This window comes from Larimichthys crocea, chromosome XVII, assembly GCF_000972845.2.
Source record: "Larimichthys crocea isolate SSNF chromosome XVII, L_crocea_2.0, whole genome shotgun sequence".
Lineage (NCBI taxonomy): Eukaryota > Metazoa > Chordata > Actinopteri > Sciaenidae > Larimichthys > Larimichthys crocea.
Genome location: NC_040027.1, coordinates 22,643,844 through 22,664,522, shown reverse-complemented (window position 1 = coordinate 22,664,522; position 20,679 = coordinate 22,643,844). Strand labels below are relative to the sequence as shown.

Below are 20,679 nucleotides of genomic sequence, written 5' to 3'. Positions count from 1 at the left end.
GTATTTGTCTCACTGGAAGCTCGTATATCAAAAGGTAATTGAGTTTAAACATTCTTTGAAAAAAGAAACATTTAAAAAAATGTTTGGCTTCATGTAAAGCTGCTTTTATGTTTGCGTTTGTCATATCACTGAAAGAAAACATGTTTTTTTTTTTTAAACACAGACCACAGCAGATTTCTATTCTGTCTGGGTGACATATGGAACATTTATTACATACAAACATCTGTTAGCCCTTTAAAATTGTAATTGCACATTCAACCTACTGATACAGAACATTTACCACTTCCACACTGAAGCAACTGACTTCTCAAGTTAAACCAGATCATTCACACGATACACCATTTTTAACACCTCATGTTTCACACAGGAATTATTATACACACAAAATATAGGAAACATTTAATTTTTCATGTCTATGATCTCCTAATAATTTCAAAGCAGGTTCTTGGAAACGACTACAGGCATGTAGTTTGATACTAATTATAGGGAATACAGGGAGACAACTGGATTTCTTACACTTACAATTAATAATGCTATGAATTGCTAAGATAACCCAGAGAGTCTTTTAGTCATTCCCTATTGTTAGTACAAAACACATAAGCATATACTGGAAAGCCAGGACTACTAGGAAGGAAGGTAGTGGCTTTAGATTACAGACCTGTGTCACCAAACCTTGGTATGGATATACACAGTACACAGTACATAGAGATTAGCAGCTGACCGAACACAGATTCGTTATCAAATGATGATACCTTTGGATTTAAATGCTGTAGCCAATAATCTACCATTTTTCAATATGTCAGCCAGAGCAACGCACGTTTTTAGATTTTAGAAACTACAAATGTAAATTTATAGTCAATGGGTACAAATCTATTTTATGGTCCTTCAAAAACAACAACAAATAAACACCCTAAAATAAATCTAACCACTGGTTAGTTGATAAAAACCACAGATAAAGCACATGTTTTTAAGTAGTAAAGTGCAGTCAGGAACTGATAAATGGATGCCATGTTTCAGTATTTACTTGGATTCAATGGTTCTTTATCTTGCTAACAATGTGTTTTACCTCTGTGGAGACTTAAGAGTGTTGTTGTGAAAGAGGCAAGAAAAAATATTGATCAACTTCAGGGTTAGTTCAAGAAAAGTGTATTGATGTGGAACAATGTTTATTCTCATGCGTCTTCACTAGCCTTTCCATTGACTGCATTGATGGTTCAGGGCATTCAGCTGCCTCCCTCGCACTGTGTGTACGTGTGTCAAAGAGTGCATCACCTCAGACAATTTCCTGACTGATTAATATTGAGTGCTGACATTTCTTTGAATCAAGAGTTTCAGTTCAGTAAGCACAGAAAGAAAACTCAAAAGTAGGTCAGTGTCTGCAGTCACGTTTCCGGCAGCTTCATCCCTTCTGAAACGTGTCTCTGGCTGATGCGGGTTTGTTTGGCCTCATCTAAACTGTCAATGCAGGGCACAAACAACAACCATCAAAAGCCATTATTGTTATGTGTTATCTTTGCGACACCTCTTCCACCTTCTGATGTGATTTTTTTCCCCCTGTCTTCATACTTGCAAAAAGACGTTTGAAAGGAACTGTGGCAGTGTGTTGTGCCCTGTGCCCACGTGGTTCTGGAAAGATGGGGTCCACTGGGGATAAACCAACCCCTCCTCTTTCTACAAGCTAGAGAGGTGAAATAAATAGCACCAGATTAGCCCTTACCTGGCGAGGTGGTGCAGAAAGATAGGGCCACACTTGAGCTTGGGCCACTGATGGAAAGGTGGTGGAGACTGGAGGGAGGGAAGTGGAAAATGGTATGACTCTTTGTTGGTACTTGCCACACGTTTGCTGACCACCACAATGTTCATTGCAGATAACATATTAGCAATATAAATTCCTTATAAATCAGAAATAGTTTTTTTGTGCAATGGTCTTTTAAATTCTCCTCAAAATGTATTGAAATCACTGCGAAAAAAAACCAAACTTTTGCTGCGACGCAATGTCATCCAAGTTCCTGGTGGATTACTTTGTGACATGAACAGCATATTTCTACTGTCAAGCCTTCAATGTAATGGATCTGTCACTCAAAATAACCTTCATAGATCATATTTCTTCTTTTCATCATCTTAGTACCTGAATAAACACACCACTATTGCAGTCCCTCATATCGCTCTAAGACAAGGCTGTTTTTGGCCTGAATGCCAAAATGTATTCTGAATTTACACAGATAAGCACCACATTTGGAGCAACCTTCATGGGCGGGCCCTTCAGTTGCCCCTTGACCAGCAGGGGGCAGAGTCTCCGACTAGATGGGCAGTACAGTGGTCAACAAAGAAACTTCGATAAAAGTCGTAATCCTTCCTCCCAATAAGCAGGACAGGCATTTTCCTTTAATTATATTGAAGACGTCAGACTCTTTTTCAGTTCCAGCATCAGTCCAGCACGTACACATCAGTCATCTGGTATAGGGGTGTTACAGTTCCCATGGTAGATATAGACGGGTCCACCACATCGATAATACAACTGAAACACGTCTCCGTATCCGTGGTCCCTCCACCAGGTGCAAAGCTGTCGGTTCCAGCCACAGGACAGGGAATAAAACAGTTCAGGATGCTCCATGCCGATCATGGTGAAAAAGTCCTGGTCACCCAGGTGGCCCCTGAAACGGTACTGGTCTGCTAGTTTGGCCACATTGCTTGGCTCCAACAGTTCGTTGTAGAGAGCCGAAGCCCTCATAGCTCCTAGGTTCAATAACATCACGCCACTGTTGAAGCCTGGGAGGCCGTCAGGAGGAGGTTCACCTACTTTGGTCTGAGGGTTCTCCTTACGATACTGCCAGAATGTGTGTCTGAGGAAAGAAGGGAAAAGATTGTAGAGTTTGTAGCAGAAATCAATTCATTTCTGTGGCCAATCATTGGATACAAGCAAAGTAAATCTGTGCAGAACTTTCTCATGGCACACACATTTGTACAGTTTTACAACTGTAACCCATCTTGACACCGCTAACCTCTGAGGGAGAGCCAGAGAGTCTAAAATAGATCAAGCCATCGTACCGACTTCTATAACTGTGCTCTGTCAGAGAATATGCTGCTCTATAAAAGATACAGTTTGCTTTTGAGTCATTAGACAGCTGTCTACAACAAACTGTTTACTTAGTGTGAAGTTGGAAATTGAGATAGCTGGCTTGCTAACTGACAGTCATGTACAGACAGTAACCCTAGATTTGTGAAACTCTCATGAGATTTCTACCTCTTGTTCCTGCATGTGAGATGTTTCCTTTGAGGGCATTTTGGCAGAGAGCCACTATATGTGTACCGTATAAACCCAAAAGTCATCGTTTGATCCAAACCATGATCTTTTCCAAAACATAACCAAATAGTTTGGATGCCTTAACTTACCAAACAAAACTTAAATTTATTTCATAGAGACCATTTCACATGGTTACCATGTAGAATGGATGGAGCATGCAGGTGCATAAAAGTCATTAACCATGTGTGACACATCTGCCTGTGAAACACTATCACATCTTTTGTTGGTGATTTTAAAAAAAGTACATTTCTGAATCTAAACTCATCCCTCTCCACTGTCTGGAAATTTTGCACCAATGGTGAACTGCCTCACTCATATGTATGTTTGGGGTGTTGGACATTTAGAAAAGTGAGGGTCAACACTGTTTCGGTCCACGTTTGCTGAACAAACAGCAACGAGGCCAAAAACAGGAAGAGAGCTGGTCCAGGAGTGTCAGAGCATGTTAGAGTGCCAGAGGCTTGTGCCAACTCAGCACCCTGTTCTGCCAACACACCAACTCTGAAGTAGCTAAATGACACACAGGGCTTCATTCAACAAGCATTTGTATGCACACAAGTAAGACCTTTTGTGGGATTTATTGTTATTATTACTATCCTAATTCCAAGGTTTACATTGCCAAGAAAATATCTTGCCTAATGTGATAGATAGCACTTGCTTGCAATATGTAACACAGAGTGTAATAAAGGGTCATTATTTCTGGAGCGTGCTAGCAACAGTCCTGATTTATTAGTTGGTTGCATGAAGAGATCAATTTAAATCACAGCCCTGACGTGTGATACCATAAATGAGCAAAACACAGTTCATTATTCCAGTACTAGTATTTACTGTATTCATCCAACACTTCTGCTGCATCTAAAATACCGGATTGCAAAGAGATGATGCAATGGAATTAACAGAATATATGAAAGGTGTCTGTGGAAAATATTTCTAAACTGGAACCAGATGTTCAAAGTACACAGAGCACCAGGAGAAGAGCTACACCTGTCAGCAGTAGAGTTGTAATAGTCCCATAGAGGGAAGTGAGATCTGGCTAAGGGCCAGTTCAGCTGACCTCAGCTGGGACAGTCCAGTGCATCGAGAGAAAGAGAATATCCCCCAGTTTTATTTGCCTATTCAGCCACTGATATATGAGTATGCATTTTTTTAATCTTATCTCTCCAGAGGAACAGACAAAACCCATATGGGGATAATAATAAATGATAATAAATGTTAATAATAAATGATAATAAAAAAGAAAAACACAGGGTCCTGTCTACAGTACTTGCATGTTGCTGTGAGTTTGATAAATCTATCAGGTCTATGGAGACTAGTGCATTCTATGCTGCGGAAGAATCATTCTTATTTTTGGGGCAGTGAAGTGTTTGCTTCAAGAAAGTACAAAATGTCCTTTTCTGTGTACTGGCTAACAGCCGGTGCAATGATGTTACATTTCTACTGATGATGAATGAGAATGAGCCCTTTCTTGCATGCATGTGTACTTGTACACCCTCTCTCTATTGGCCAAGGAAACCTACTGCAGAGTAAATACTAAATGGTGAAATGTGTTGGATTAAACTGTGAGGATAGAAGACAAACATACGAAAAAAACAAACAAAGAAGAATAATAATAATTTGTGGCTGTTCTTCGCCTGCTCCCTTGGTGCAGATAAATACATGTGAGAAAATCGTGTGGAATAATTGTGCTTCATATTGTAGTGATTACCCCCACTCTCTCTCTTTGTGTTCAGCTTGATCAAATCTAGTGGGAGCAGCAGGTCCTCTGAATCACGCTTTGATATTATTACTGACCTATATTCAACAGCTGTAGCTTGTCCATATATATATAGTCTGTTGGTTTGGTAACTGGGGACTTTTGGCCCTTGTGGAGCACTTATCATTTTTAAGACATACAAGTGGGTCTACGTGCCTTAAAACACATTCAGGGTAAGCACAGTTAGTGAAGGGACTTCAATTCATTCTGCAGTTTTGACATAAGAAATGTACTAAATGGGACATGCTGCTTTATCTCAAGTAAGATGATGGTCTAATGACAGCACACTGGTTCTGAGACATGAAGCTAATGTTAACAGTGATATACGCAGCGGGTTTGTGTGGTTAAAAAAGAAGGTGACACACAACAGTGAAATTGTATGTTTCTAGCAGCTAGGCTTTTAATGATCCCGACTGTTGACATTTTATTTCTTCTTTCAGATAATAGGGAGGTTTAGTATAGTTGAAACTGTAGCCTGACACAAAATTAACCTTTTAATGCTGTTGGGTGTTTTTTTAAAATAAAATGAAAGAAGAAAGTGAAGAGGTGTATTTCCCAAAATGTCACGCTATTTCTCTAATAAACTTAAATAAGCCAAATTATATAATGGAGACAGTTTCTAAATCACCTAACAACACATTCTTTGGCGACCAACAAATATACAGACACTAGCACCCTTACAATAAAAGGGATAGAGAGACTAAGCTATAACAGATATGTAGCAAGTGCCACAAATCACATGACAAGTATAAAACAAATATTCATACTACAAATGACCAATATGCAATCATTTATGCAAACTTAAAGCTACTCTTGTCTGCGCTTGTTTACTGTTTTAAATGATCAGAGACGGCTAAAAAAAATATGTGATGATGCCGAGCATTTCACACACTGTATATATGATCCCTGTCCATATGATATTACCAAACATCTCTTGAAATAGAACTTTGATGAATTTTGAACTTAAAAACAGATGCACATTTAATGTTACTGCATGCCATATACAGTATATACAAATACAATATCAACTTTGTCCTGTCAGGGAAACCGACTATTTCAGTTCTTACATAAATAACATCATGAACTATTTAGAGAAAAACTGCAGGCTTGATGAACACAGGCATGTGCTTACAATTACCAGCTTAAGTATATCCCTATGTCATATCAAATACCTCCCTGTTGTTCACAAAAAACTGGAAAGAGTTTGAGTTTTAACTTACACACACGGGATAGCTTTTATATATAAATTATATGCATCATGCTTTTAAAATCAAGTCTTAAACATCAGTCATGTTTTTTCTGATGTAGTTTCTCTTGCTTCAGCTCTTGGTCATGTTGACCTTTGAGACGTTTAGAGATTTGAGGAATGAGTACCGAATACACTTTGTTCTCCCTCACTATGATTTCAGTTTTTTTCTGTTCCTTTGTACCCGTACAACTAGACATACAACCTCTTAGCTTAGATCAGCGTGCCGTACTCCTGCTCTGGCAGTTCACAGCTCCATCGTCTCCAGACTCTACATTCTCTCTCCCAATTTTCACTGCCAAACCATCTCTCTCTCCCTCTTTTCTCCCTCTCTCTGTGTCGCAAAAGAATGAAGAGCATTAGCAGGTGACGGGGACATTCTGTGCTGCTATCCCATCCAAATGTGTCCTCCATTTTGTTCAGGACAAGAAACAGCCTGCCGACTAAAAGCTGCGTAAAACACTCGCTGGAAGAGTGAAGTCTGGTTCTCGGGTACACAAATGAAAAGTCTGGCCTTTTTCCATCACCACCATTCACCTTCATCATATTAGACAACTTGACGAAGACATAATCATGACAATTCCAGCAGAAAGAGGAGCCTTCAAACAAGAATGCTGATGGTGCTGTTGCAGATTTAAAATCAAAATTTATAGAAGCATAAAAGGCACAAATAAATTACAATGTGTAATTACTTTACAAAAAAGAGATACCACGTGCCAGCCTACTTCAAAACCTCTACCATTATCCCTGTCCTCAAAAAACCACAGACAGACCTGTTTGTGACAGACCTGTTGCCCTGATCTATGTGGTCATGACTTGTGCTTTCCCACCTCAAAGCCATCACCGACCCCCTCCTGGACCCCTTGCAGTTTGCCTACAGAGTCGACAGGACAATGCAGTCATCATAGCCCTCCACTTCATCCTCCAGCACCTGGACTTAAGCTCAACCTTTAACACCATCACCCCAGCTCAGCTATAGGAAAAGCTCTCCTAGCTGAGTGTGCCTGATTTCAGGCAGGTGAATCACCAACCTGCTGTCTGACTGGAAGAGGCATGTGAAGTATGTCTCTAACTCTTGGACCATCAGCACCAGATCCCCCAGGGTTGAGTCCTTTCTCCTTGCTGGCCCATCATTCTGTTCCTTCCTGGGAACCATCTTCTCCTAGGATCTCAAGTGGGATCTGAACATCAGCTCCCTCATCAACAAAGCACAACAAAGGATGTACGTCCTGACAGACAAGACAACGATGGAGCACTTATACACCTCCATCATTGAGACCATCCTCGCCTCCTCTATCACCATCTGCTGCCACTGTCAAGAACAAGGGCAGACTGCAGCGTATTATTCACCCTGCTGAGAAGGTGATCGGCTGCAAATTTCCATCTCTTCAGGACCTGCAGGAAAAGATTGTGGCTGACCACAGCCACACTGGTCCATCAGAACTAAAACCTCACACCACAACAACAAGTAGCTGGTGAATACTTTGCACATTCCTGCACAATGCTATACAGGTCTTTTCATCCTTGACTGCATATCTTATATTTGTTTTACTTAATGTTTGTTATGCACAAAACACCAAGCCAAATTCTTTGTATATTCTTCTTCTTATTCTTATTCTAACCTTTAACCCCTCCTGTACACTGGATTTAAGGACTGGTGGTTTTGATTAGAAAAATGATAGACGATAGCGAGTGCTACATAGCTCACAACCATGTGTCTGTGACACACTAAGATACGTGACCATCACAAAATTACATATTTCACATTCAACGTTTGATTCCAGAAAAAAATGGGAATACGTGGGTTGTATCACACAATGGAGACTCACACGGAAAGCATAAAGAGAGTGACTTGCTTCTTGCTGATGCCTGTCATTGTGTGTTTCTGTGACTCTGACACTTATGTAAGTGGGTCTCGTCTCTGGGGTTTTAAAACATTACAAATGCAGCTGCAGGGAAAAAGACGCGGGGCATTTTTTCCAATAATGAACTTTTCAGTGGCAGGATGTGCTCTGAATGCGGCTGGTGGGAGGATGTGTTCTCCTGCATAATGCTCTGTCCATTAGCACCAAAACAGAGTGGGAGCTGAGAGGCCTCTCCACTCAACACAGGAAAACACTCCACTGGAGAGGATTCACACAATGCATCGCTAATACCAAGTTTAAAAAATTAAAATATGACCACTGAACACTAGCAAATGGCTAACAAGCCAGCTTACTGGGCTAACAGCATGGAAGCAGATTTGTTTTTAAATGTTCAATCTGTCTGGATTTTCTTCTAAAGAAAAGACTTTATATATAATATGCACTATTCATATATACTGACTGTATCTATGCTGATTTGTCTTGGGGTACAGTGCCCCTCAGTTAAATGCAATAAAATTTCTAGCTCTTGTATTGCTCTGAATAAATGACAACCCTGATTGTTTTCCCTTTATACCAAGCATAACTCAAGTAATACGTCTTTTCTGTTGTACAACGGAACCTGAACTACTTTAAAGGATAATGTAAATCCTACATTTGTCTAGCTTGTCCCTCATTCACATATTCCCTTCTGTCGGATGCAGTCAAAATGATTATTTTTTGTCTTTTTATGAAATAAAATTCTGGTGCTTCTATCATTTCTAACTGCTACCTCACTGACAGATGATTTGGCTTCCAGTTCGCCTTTGTAACAAACATATTGGGGATGGTTTTGACTTGTTTTTTCTCATCTGGAATGTATTTTATTCTTGTGTAATTGTTGAATCCTCAAGTCCCCAAGTCCCTAAGTCCTCACATTTTGATAAGAAATTTCACCACAAAGGCCATTACTGACTGGGTGGAGAGCAAAATCCCTCATTTGGGACATCCTGGGTCCTGGGATGTGCTTTAAAACTCTGAACCTGAGCACTCAAATAGCCTCCATGACACTGAACTCACAGAGACATTCCCACATGGGTTCAAACACACCCATACTGGACTTCAAAGACAGACAACCAGTTGTGACAGTTCATGTGAAAGTTTTTCTGAGCATGCTAAGCAGCACGATCCCCTGCTATGATGCTGTACACCCGGGACCACAGGAACAACATAAGCAGGGGTTTCCCAGGGTCACGAACCCATTGAGGCAGTACAGTGGCAGCCCAGAGATACAGATCTGTTTGGAGATGCTGGTGCCAACCGGGGCCAGGCAGGAAAACTTCAACTCCACTTCTAAAACGTCTTACGCAGAAACCTGACATCACTGACATTTACAGTTGTGTAGACTAATCTTTACTGTCTCACATGTATATACAAATACTACCTCTACACTGATAATATACTCATTTTTCACAACTTTGTACATGGCAACCATGTTATACAAGAAAAACATACTGTATACATCACAGTGTATATATTACTAAGACGTTTATTTGGCTCTGATCCCAATCTGAATCCTTTAATGTTGGGAATCTGCTGATTCTGAGTCTCACCCAATACTTTTATCTATGGAAAATGTTGATTAAATATGTATCTGACAAATTTAAATAAAAGCTATGGGCCATTAAATGTGGCAATTATTTTATTTACACGCTTCTTGATCAAAATATTAGTCATGATACTAAGGAAAGTTTAACTAGAAGAATGTGACTCCTCGAACTAGAGAGAAGAGGTGAAGTTTAATTTTGTCCTGTTATTAAGTTACTCACATATGATTAATTAGTGACAGCTGCTACCTGAATATTTTTTGGGATTGGCCTGGGGATACAGTATATTAAACACAGTGGTGGAAATACCCAATAAATCAACTTTATTTTCATTAAAAATGTTTTCAATGCAGCTTTTCACATAAAATTTAGCAGACATTGGTAATAACTCAATAAAACTATACTGATAAATAAATTGTAACATTCCAAACCAAATAAAAATAAATATTTGAAACAGGAAGTGAAATTAATTTAATACTTATTGGGGAAGCCTTTGTTTGCAATGGCAGCTTCAAGGTGCTTCCTGTACAGATTCTTCTCAAGAACTTCCCAGTGCACAGCTTTATCCGTCTTCCCTTGGATAATTTGCATTCTGACAGTACTGTGAGAAGAGAAACAGCCCCGTAACATGATACTTTCACCTCGTCACTGTAGGTGTAGTATTTTTAGGGTTAGGGTTAGTATGCAGAGCCATTTCTACTCCAAATGTGTGTGTCATATTGTTGCTGCAAACACATGAATTTTGACTAAACGGTGCTTATAGGAGCGCTTAGGAGTCAAGAAATCCCGTCCTAAGTAAGCCAGTGCCACTGGCATGTAGCTTAATGATATTGATATTGTTTGATACTGAGACAATAACCGTTTTGGTTTACTTGCATTCAGAGGTGAGAGTGGAAGTACTAACCTACCAACATGCACTAACCGAGCTGATCTACTTTTAACAAACAAAGCTGTGCGTTATTATCATAATATGCCTCCTACCTGATCAAATGTTGTGATTTATTGTTTCATTCACACCCTCTGTAAAATCCCGGAGGAAACCACCTGCCTGTATGTTTATCCCAGTAAGCAGCTGCTTCATGAAACCTCCCACCTGACCTTGCCTCATGTAGTGTCACTATCACACAAACACACACAGAGTGACGTCCTGTTTTGATGCCATGCCTGGGTGGAAAACAGTGAAGTAGTCTAAACGGACCCGGCATGTTTGTTTTACTATCTTGGAGAGGGACGGAAAAAAAAAATCAGCTGTGGAACAAAGACCTTTAAAGTCTCAGTCCCTTGTTGTTTACACACACACACACACACACACACACACACACACACACACACACACACACACACACACACACACACACACACACACACACACACACACACACACACACACACACGAAATTTGGTATTTGGTGATAAATCGCAGCTGATAGAGTACGTTGGAAACTTTCCAGACGGATATAAAAAGATCTGAGTGTGCCAACAGAAGCATATGTTTATCTCACATGTAGAAACTAAAATGACAACTTCCTTTTTCACTGAACAAAATATGCCAAACCTCTCAATGACTGACAACTTCTTCCTCAGTGGTTAAAGTTGTCTTGACACAAGCAGCTGTACAAGAACTTTGAATAAATATAAGTTATAAAAAAAAAGTACTGTCAAAGAATCTACCTAAGAATTTAATACCAACTTTTTATACTCTTCAACACGCATCCTTTTAATGTGCACGTTGTCAAGGTATGAGCTGTGTTACATGGAATAAAGTCAAAAGGTCTGAGAAAGCAACCTATTCTTCCTTTGTGCTGGTATGCAGGGCTGAGGATGAGAGCAAGGAGTCTCAAGCTCTGCAGTGCCACCACAGATGGGAAGGCGGTTCAATAAGTTTACTTGATTGAAGTCAAGTTTTCAATGAAATATAACCAGTTATAGAGGGTTATGTGGATCCTTGCTGTGTGTTTGTCAGATCTGTGGATGAGCAGGTTGTTTATTTACTACAGACATATCTAACAAAAGAGACAGGAGACACAGGATGAGAGCAAAACATTTCCTGACAAGAGGCAACTCTCTGCTTAGATACTGCGAAATCCTCAATTATTTATCTGGCATGAAGGACTTAAAATAGCTTTGTGGAAACATCACAACATGCTGTCACTGTTGCACTTGAATCTTGCAACTGTGACTTTAAAGCTGATGTTATCATGGATCACTATCTTGCAGCACTGACACTGTGTACCAAGCAAAAGGAAGACTTTTGTGGAGACAGTTTGTGGTTTGTGGCTGGTTGACAATTATCTTTGAAGTAGTGGATGAACAAATGTCAATGCTTTTTTTGTTTTTGACACCAGAGTTCCAAATGTCATTCTTAGTCCAAAGGACTGCATGATGCAGTCAGCACATGGCAACACTTCAGCCTACGCATTAATTCAGCATGCTTAATGCAGTTACATTTTCTGTCACTTTCAGTAGATTCTGGCTGGAAACGATGAAGCACACTATGATGATTCAGGTATGATGCTATGCAGATTTAAGAATAGGGTGTAAATACTGTTTTTCTCATATTTGAGCAGGATCTGATAATATTCTTATCCTGGACTTTAGACTCGCTGAGTATTTACCTTTGAGTGATAACATGAAAATTGTGAACTGACAACAATCAGTACACGGATCATAAGAAAGCCCACTTGTTGTTTCTGTTACATGTTGCATTAAAACTTTTTAATTTTTGCTTGTAGTTAGGAAATAACAGAGTGGTAACACTGCTGAGGCTCTTGTGAATTAGAGCCTGTTCGAAAGCCTTCTGATGTTCTTTCTCACTGAGAAACTGTGAGAGAAAATAACTGTGAATGTCCAAGTGAGGCTCATAAAAACTAAAATCCATCTGGGGTCAACAACAGAGAGTGAGGTTAGTATAGTGGCTTTTAACCCATTAATGAGAGATGAGGTTAAAACTAAAAGGATATTGTTCATGTGACCTCTCTTACCGATCCTATGCACAAGTATAACATACAAGCATAGCAAAATAAACATGATACCAAGAGATATTTTTAATATTTAGAAAAATGTTGATAAAACAGTTGGATGATTGAAATCTTTAAAGCAAGACTAAATCATTAGGAAGATACACTGAGTGATCAAGAGAAAAAGATGGTGTAATCGGTTTCCGTAAGTCAGCAAATGTATGAATTCAATCTGGAAATACATGTCCAAAGAAAACATAAACATGACGAATATATAAGTAACTACATAGTTCTACATCAACTTTGACTTCACAGACTTTGGGTTAGACACATTTTACTTTTAAGTAAAGATGTTTTCCATGTTGGCAAAGTCCAAAAGTCAGGACTTTCCTCTTGACAGATGCTAGCTCTTGATCCAATCTTAGCCCGAAAACATCTTGACACTGAGTGGACACTTCAAAGCCAAGGCACCAAAATGAAAGCAGTCATGTCCCTTTGACAAGTAATAGATTTCAAAGCAATACACTGGTTCACTGGTCTCTTTATCAGCTGGCTTAAATATTTCACGCTCAGACCTTTAGTATTTGAAACGGCTGTGACAAATTTGCCTACCTGTAGACTGGCTGCATCTCTCTGGTGATGCCTATTACCGCTCCTGGAGGAAACTGGTCAAATTCTTGGAAAAGATCCCTGATGTTTGTTCTGTATTTCAGATCCAGGTCAAGCTGCACTATGTGTGTCAGACCTAAAAAAGAAAACAAGAGCAACATGTTGAAAAGGACCAAGCTTTAGAAAAACTTCTGAGATTATTCTGAACATGTATAAACTACTTTAAAAGAAGTGCGTCTGTTTAACAAAGAACAAGCGACCTTCATCTAACGTGTAAATGAAATGAGATTTCTATTTTTAGAAATTATCCCAGGAAATGTACTTCTGAATCAAGTGAATTTCTCTGACCACTAGCACATCATCCAGAGTCTGATTGTCAACCTAATCACTTCTTCCAGGAATACACAGTAAAAAGGAAATGTGAGCAGACTCTTGAAAACCTTAACACAATTTAATGGTTTTCGATGTCGCTTTGTGTAATGTTACCATTGACCTAAAAAATTAAAATGTCAATAAATTATGAGGAGAAATGTAAAGAAAGTTGAGCGGGTTAATCAAAAGGTGAAGTTGTAAGCATACATGCAGTGAATGAATAACACTACTGTATCTTATTTGTGGATGAAAATGTAACAGCAGTATCCAGGATATTCAGGCCCTCATCTGTTCATTGTTTCAGCTTCCTATGTTTTGCTGGTTCGCATGGTGATGAAAGGATGGGAAATACTCAGGAATGGTGTGCCAGGGCCACAACATGATTATTGCACTGATGAAAACACTTCAGCGTCAGCTTAAGACGTACTGTCAAAGAAGACAGCTAGTTTGAGGGCAGTAAACATTTTCTGGCAACACAAAAAGGTTATTTTAGCAACAGCTGCGGAATTGGTGCAACTGGTGGTGAAGGACTAAATACATGATGGTACTTAAAGATAATGAGCTGCACGGGTTGTCTCCATCATGGACCTGCAAAGCTCAATTCAACAAGATTTCCTAACTGTGTCACTTCTTCACAGCCTTGTTGAGAGCAGCCATTAAAGTGCAAACAAAATGTGTGCTATTATACGGAGGGAAAATATGATTTTCTATTAGCGGTGCATCATCTTTCCAGTATGCAACCAAAAAAATAGAAAGAAAATAAACACAATTCGCCTGCTACTTCAGTTCACGTGTAAACAAGGCAGAGTAAATTGAATTTTACCCTTCATGGCAGCATATGAGCTGTGTGTTTGCTGCTCCAATCTGAATGCTAATGTGCCATCTTAATGTGTATTGTTTATCTACAACAGGTTCATAATGTACATCAGAATTGCTTTAAGTACAAAACAGCACTGCAATTGTGTCTATATATATTATTCTATTCTTCCATAATTTCATGTGTCCATCTAAAAACTGTCAGATACTGGGATTAAACCGAGATAAAACCAAAATCTATTTAAAACTGAATAATAGTCAATGTTTAAAATTAATGTTAATGAATTAAATTAATTTAGTCACTTGTCACAGTTACTGATGTAAGTTGTAAAGATGTAAGTTTTTTCTATAATTAAATAATTAAATGAGGCAAAAGGACTGTTATAGTTTATCATCCATCCTAGTTTTTTTTATTGGGGTAAAAATAGACAGGGGTGAAGTCCAGTGCAGGATTGTACTCAAAGAGGCCAAACATCGCAGATGGACAACCAAATAAATAAAAAAAAGCTGATATGCAGAACAACAAAGCATAACATGCAATCGTGATGAGATCATAGCTGGAATACAAGTTTGTACAGCAAAGATATCTGAGTGGTGGTTTCTGTTGAAACAAGTAAAAGAGAAGACTCAGCAACATGCAGCGACCTGTTTTCTGTGCTCTACAAACAAGGAAGCTGCCATTACAATGCCTTCATGTACTGTGGCAACAGAGAGGGGCTCGCAAGAGTAATCTCTGAGTGGTCGGCGCTGTTTGTTTGTACTAACAGGGCTTAACTAGTGGGAGTATAGCAGGAAGAGGGCCTTCAGTTGTTACAACATTGTGATGTGGTGGGTTTAGATCAATGACTCAACACAAAGTCTTGTGAAGGTGAAAGTAGGGCTTTGTGGTACTGTGGGTGTTATATGACAACATATTAAGATTATGAGTTCAATGAAAATATGGTATAAATATATTACAATACTGTTTCTGCCATCTCCACTTTCTCACGACAGCTATGGTACATCTTTAGTTGGGATAACGAACACTTTCTGTTTGGTATTACATATCCTAAATACTCTATTTTCACCACCGCGTTGAAGCCATCGCTCTCAACAGTATGACTACGCAACATGTCTTTCATAGTGATTATGCTATAAATAAAGGTTCTTTTAACATTAACATTATTACTATGCAATCAATTGTCTTCCCCATTGCTGACTGTAGATCTCTGAGTACTTTGAGTAGACTTTTGGTACTATAAAACAGTAGTATTACATTGTTTTGAACATGTAGTACCGAAAAAGTATTGAAGTATAAGCATCAGTCAACCCTACAAAGGACTGTAATGTAAAGCACTGTAATGTTCTAATATTTGCCTTGTACAGTAAGGCAGCAACTGGTAACCCTGGTTTGAACTGTTGACAAAAATAAACCAAAGTGACGGACTATGGGTCTAATAGATAAGCTTAGTGACTCTCTGGCATCAGTTTCACCTCCTGCAGCACACTACTGATTGCTACAGTATGTCTCCATGTGTCTGGTGGAGGCTGTGCAACCATTGATCACTATCAGAGCCAATTTCCTCCAATAACAACTTTTTAAAATGTCTTATCTGCGCTGGCTGATTGGCCAAACCAATGAACCAGTCAACCTCTAATTATTGACTCTTGGTCACAATTAAACACCTGCGTCACAGTAGAATTAGAGTAAGTACATTTTGGACATTCCTTGTGCTCACAAACATGTTTTGACACAATAGAATATGACAGAAGTTGGTTTTAATGCTGCCTTCTGTAACAATCGTCTGCCTGCGTAGTCTGAACATGACAAGAGGAACATGTATCTAGCCAGTAGTTCAGGTCAAAACTATGGGCAAACTGTTTTAATCTGTTTGTTTTAGGGTAAAAAGTTACATTTAATAGTTATTATGCTGTAAGTTGCACTGAAGCTAACAGTGCTCTTAGTAATGCAATAAAAAACAATTACTGAGAAAGGACTGAAAGCTTTTGTTGATTATAGACAGCTGAATATGAATTCAGGAGTGTGACAAACACAAAGTTGTCTCTTATTTGTATGTCTTTAACTTCCCTTATTTCCTCTGAGCAGAGATAACAGGAAAAAGTTGAGGTAGAAAAATCAGGGCATCCTGCTTTTTTTTTGTGTGAAACAGAACCCCCTACCTGACAAATCTTCTGTAGTGCTGTCGGTCAGGCGGTCACTGTTAACTGGTGCACAGCTGGATCACCAGTCAGACTTTAAACTGTCCTGTGTTGCATTATTATGATAGTTTGAAACTTAAAATTGAATTTTTACGCAATACTTTGCAGGTGGCCGCTGTAGTATAAATGCATTTTTTTAAATAGGCCAGTTCATATGTAAAAATGTGCGAGGTTATGGTCTTTTTAAACTCACTCACTACTGGTAGGTGTTTTTATCTATATTTATATATCCATATATTTATGTACTAACCATATAACTGCTATAGAGCTAAATTGATAAGTAGAAATAAAGAGGGTTAAAAATCAATCTTGGCCAGGTGTGTAGGTGTTGTTAATTTAATGTAGCTTGCCTGAGGCTCTGGTCAGATCAAACACTCATCAGCTCAGCCACAGTAACAAAACAGACAGTGTTGTCTAACATCACTTTTTTTTTTTTTTTCCAGAAAGAAAGTAGGTCAACCTCATTAAGCCCTAATGTTAGTCTTGATGTGAACACTTACAGCCTATATGTAAGGGTCATTGTTCTCTGCTCTGAGCAACGTTTATAGGAAACCACCCTTTTCTTTTGAAGGAGGAGATCACTTAATTAATTTTCACCCTCTTTATTTTCCCACGCGTCGAAATGTTGACATGTTTTCTGCTGCAAGAAAAACCTGTCAACTGTTTGCAGTAAACAGGGACGTGTAGTCACAAGTCACATCAAAGCAATGCCAGTTTTGCTGGATTATAAACCAAGTTTAGACTTAAACATGAATGATACTATTTTCCAGTATGATACCACTGCTTTAACCCATTACTTTAAAAGTATCACAATACGCTTGCTAGTTCTAGTGAACAGTGAACAGATCTGCAGCAGTTAGCGACAGTATGACTCGCCAACACAGCTACGCCAATCAGTGAAAACAGTTTACAAAGTACCTTTTTGTCTTGTTTTAGGAAACTCTGAATCCAAGTGGGGATTTGTTTTATACGGTTTCCTGACCATTTGAAACTGTTGCCTATGTGCATTTCAATAATCAATCAGTAACGGTCTTGAGTGCGTCATCTTGGAATTTCACCAGGCACTGAGGGGAGGTCTTCTGAAACCTATTACTTTAGACAAAGTCTGCAGGAAAATAAAGACAGAACCTAAAAACTAATGCAACAAATCATCTTTTTTTTTTTTTTTTTACATCTATCTGCTGTGTAATTTTAGGTACCATCTTTCTCACTTTAGTAAAGTAATTCACACATTAGCAGTGCGACTTCTACCTTAGGTGGAAAATCAAGGTTGCGGTATCAAGTCACAGCATGTTGAGACCTCTAGAGGGAATACAAAACATGGAACAGGTCTCCATGAAAAAAAAAGGTGTTTCTTAGGAACCTGTTTCCATTGTGCAATTTTATTTATCAGCCGCAGGGACAGATGGCATAAAAATAACGTCCTATTATTTAAGGCATGTCTGCTTTTATGATCGTCTGAAAGTTTGTCATCTTTATGTTGTTGCTAATATCTTGTGATAGATAATCAGCACTGATCTTGATTTGAAGTCGAACATTTCATAAAGCACTTCTCAGAAATTATCCAAGGAATTTAATTTCTTCCATTCAACGAGCGAGCAAACAATGCTCTTTCCTTGAATAGAAAATTGGATAATGTGCACATTGTAGGGTAAACACATTTTCTGGTTGTGAAACTGTGGAAGAATGCAAAGTAGCTAAAACATGACACATCTATATTTTTTAGGGCTACATGTGTAAAACAGCTGAGCAAGACGAATAAAAGGCCTACACCATTTGAAAGGATGTGATCATCATCACAGATTGTAATAAATTAATATCTCATCTAGCTATGCACGGACTGTCACAGTACAAGTTGCTTCAGCTAAGAACAGTACATCCTTTTTAGCGCAGACAAGGCAGAAACTGACTCATCTGCACTGTTTGTGCTGAGAAGACATCCGCCCAATATCTGCTGACAGCCAGCTAGTTAGTGCTAGCTACCTGACAGTGACAGACTGAGTAAGGTAAAATCCCCACACTGTTCAGTTTAGTTCAGTCGCCTTCCAGGGCTTTACGTCTCGCAGCACAAGATAACATCTCTCCAACAAACACAAGCTGAGAGCTCAGATCAGAGTTTCAGTCCATCCCTATTGGAGATGTGATCTCAAGAGTAAGCTATGACAGTTTGTTCATATTTTTGTTGTTGTAAGCACCAAGTTTATTAAAGACACAACAGTTTGGTCATAGACTTTCATCATCATACAGCATATGTCGAGATCTGCTACTGATATTGATGTTTTTTTTACACATATTGTTAGTCTCGATTTAAAAATGCTTTCATTATGTATTTATTATTACTGGAAACTGTCTCATATTTTTTAAATGTGGCTGACAGAGCCATATGTCAGCCACATTTAAAAAATATGGATGTTCCAGACTCCCAGATATCAACATGAGGATGACTGTTTGTGCTGTTATAAGCAAAATATGGTGTCTGTAATGCACAAGAAATTACTCCATGATCCCCACCTCTAATTAGAGTATTAAATAAAAAATATTGTCAAGTTCAAAATAAACCGCAGGTTGAATGACAAAGATGCCAGTCTAGATGCCACAGGTGTAATAATACAGAAACATTCATATTTCCCTTTTATATTTAGCAAACACTTTCCTATTCAGGCTTTATACCATCTGAACCCAAAATTTCTTCTGCGTCTTTCTTCTTTCTGACAACCAAATTAAACTCTCTGAAATCACATCTCCCACTTCACAAGTTAGAGGATGTTAAATTTCCAGCCTTCCCACTTGAAGGTGTTATTTGTGGATATCACTCTTGTTTCACTGTGTCATTAATCCTAAATTATGTTCCCGTGTCTGCTGTGAGCTTTAGAAAAATAGTTAAATCAAGGAACCATGGCGCCCCCTGCACTCTCCCTGTTAAGACGACCATGTTAGGCTGTTTATAGATAAAAGCATTCTTTAAATAGAAATGTGTGACCACTTGGATGCACAGAGCAGATGGGTGGCTCACGTGGTTGGTCAATAAGGACACAACGTGAGACACAATCAGACAGACACCAAACACATTTGTCATAAAATACACCCGACACCACATTGGCAATATGTTCCATCCAGTCAAGTAAATCTTGTCAAAACAACTTTGTGCTGTTCTCCACGACAAATTACTTTTCAGAGCTGACAGCTGAGTGACAACCACACACTCAAACATTTTCCCCTCCAAGCACAAGCTTTTATTTATCATCCTGTTTTGCCTTGAAACATTCATCTTTCTTTTCACAATTTTCCTCTTCTGCTCCCTAACTGATAACCTTTCCTGAGAAATGCAAACAGCATACTTCGATGTGCCACAGAAATTCAGTGCCACTGAATTTAACCACAGGGTTAAACATCTTTCTTTGGTAGAAACATAATGAATGAAGAAATTAAGCTTCCAGCTCATGCGAATCTGATTACCAGTAGTGGCAAGTTTCTAAAAATGGTTTAATGCATGAAACTGCTGAAGACAAAAACTCTTTGCTTCAGAGTGAACACATCATGACTAGGGATGGGAATCGAGAACCGGTTCTTGTTGAGAACCGGTTCCGTGTGTTTCAATTCCATGTAATTGTTTGGCAGTTTATCTAACGATTCTCTTATTGATTCCAGCAAGCACGACCAATTACGCCATGTAATTTGCGCAGGTTTCGCATGTGCAGTGCAATCAGTAGTAAACAATGTTGGCTGCATTTTACCAAAAAAGATGGCAACAGGGCGACTTGCAATCATTGCAAAGTGGAGATAACAGCGTCGGGAGGGAACACAACGAACATGCAGAAACATTTGCTCATACAACATGCAATATTTTTAAATGAATGTCGTGTTTTTGACACGCTTCGGACTGAAGATGAATCTCAACCTGGCAGCAGCCAGGCTATGACCACCTCTGCGGTTACTACGGAAGGCAAATTTTAATTTCTATTAGAAAAATGTGTCAGT

At 38.9% G+C, this 20,679-nt stretch overlaps 1 protein-coding gene across 2 annotated transcripts in view; it reads right to left on the bottom strand.

The window, feature by feature from the left end:
* Positions 1-403: 403 nt before the first annotated feature.
* Positions 404-20,679, bottom strand: part of xxylt1 (xyloside xylosyltransferase 1) — a 30,146-nt gene continuing 9,870 nt past the window's right edge. For both annotated transcript variants that reach the window (XM_010729292.3, XM_027290407.1), the window contains exons 4-5: positions 13,318-13,450; positions 404-2,843 (exon numbers count right to left, since the gene is read on the bottom strand). In XM_010729292.3, the coding sequence (XP_010727594.2) occupies positions 2,447-2,843; positions 13,318-13,450 (530 nt within the window). In that variant the 3' untranslated portion in view covers positions 404-2,446. The remainder of the gene's footprint in view (positions 2,844-13,317; positions 13,451-20,679) is intronic.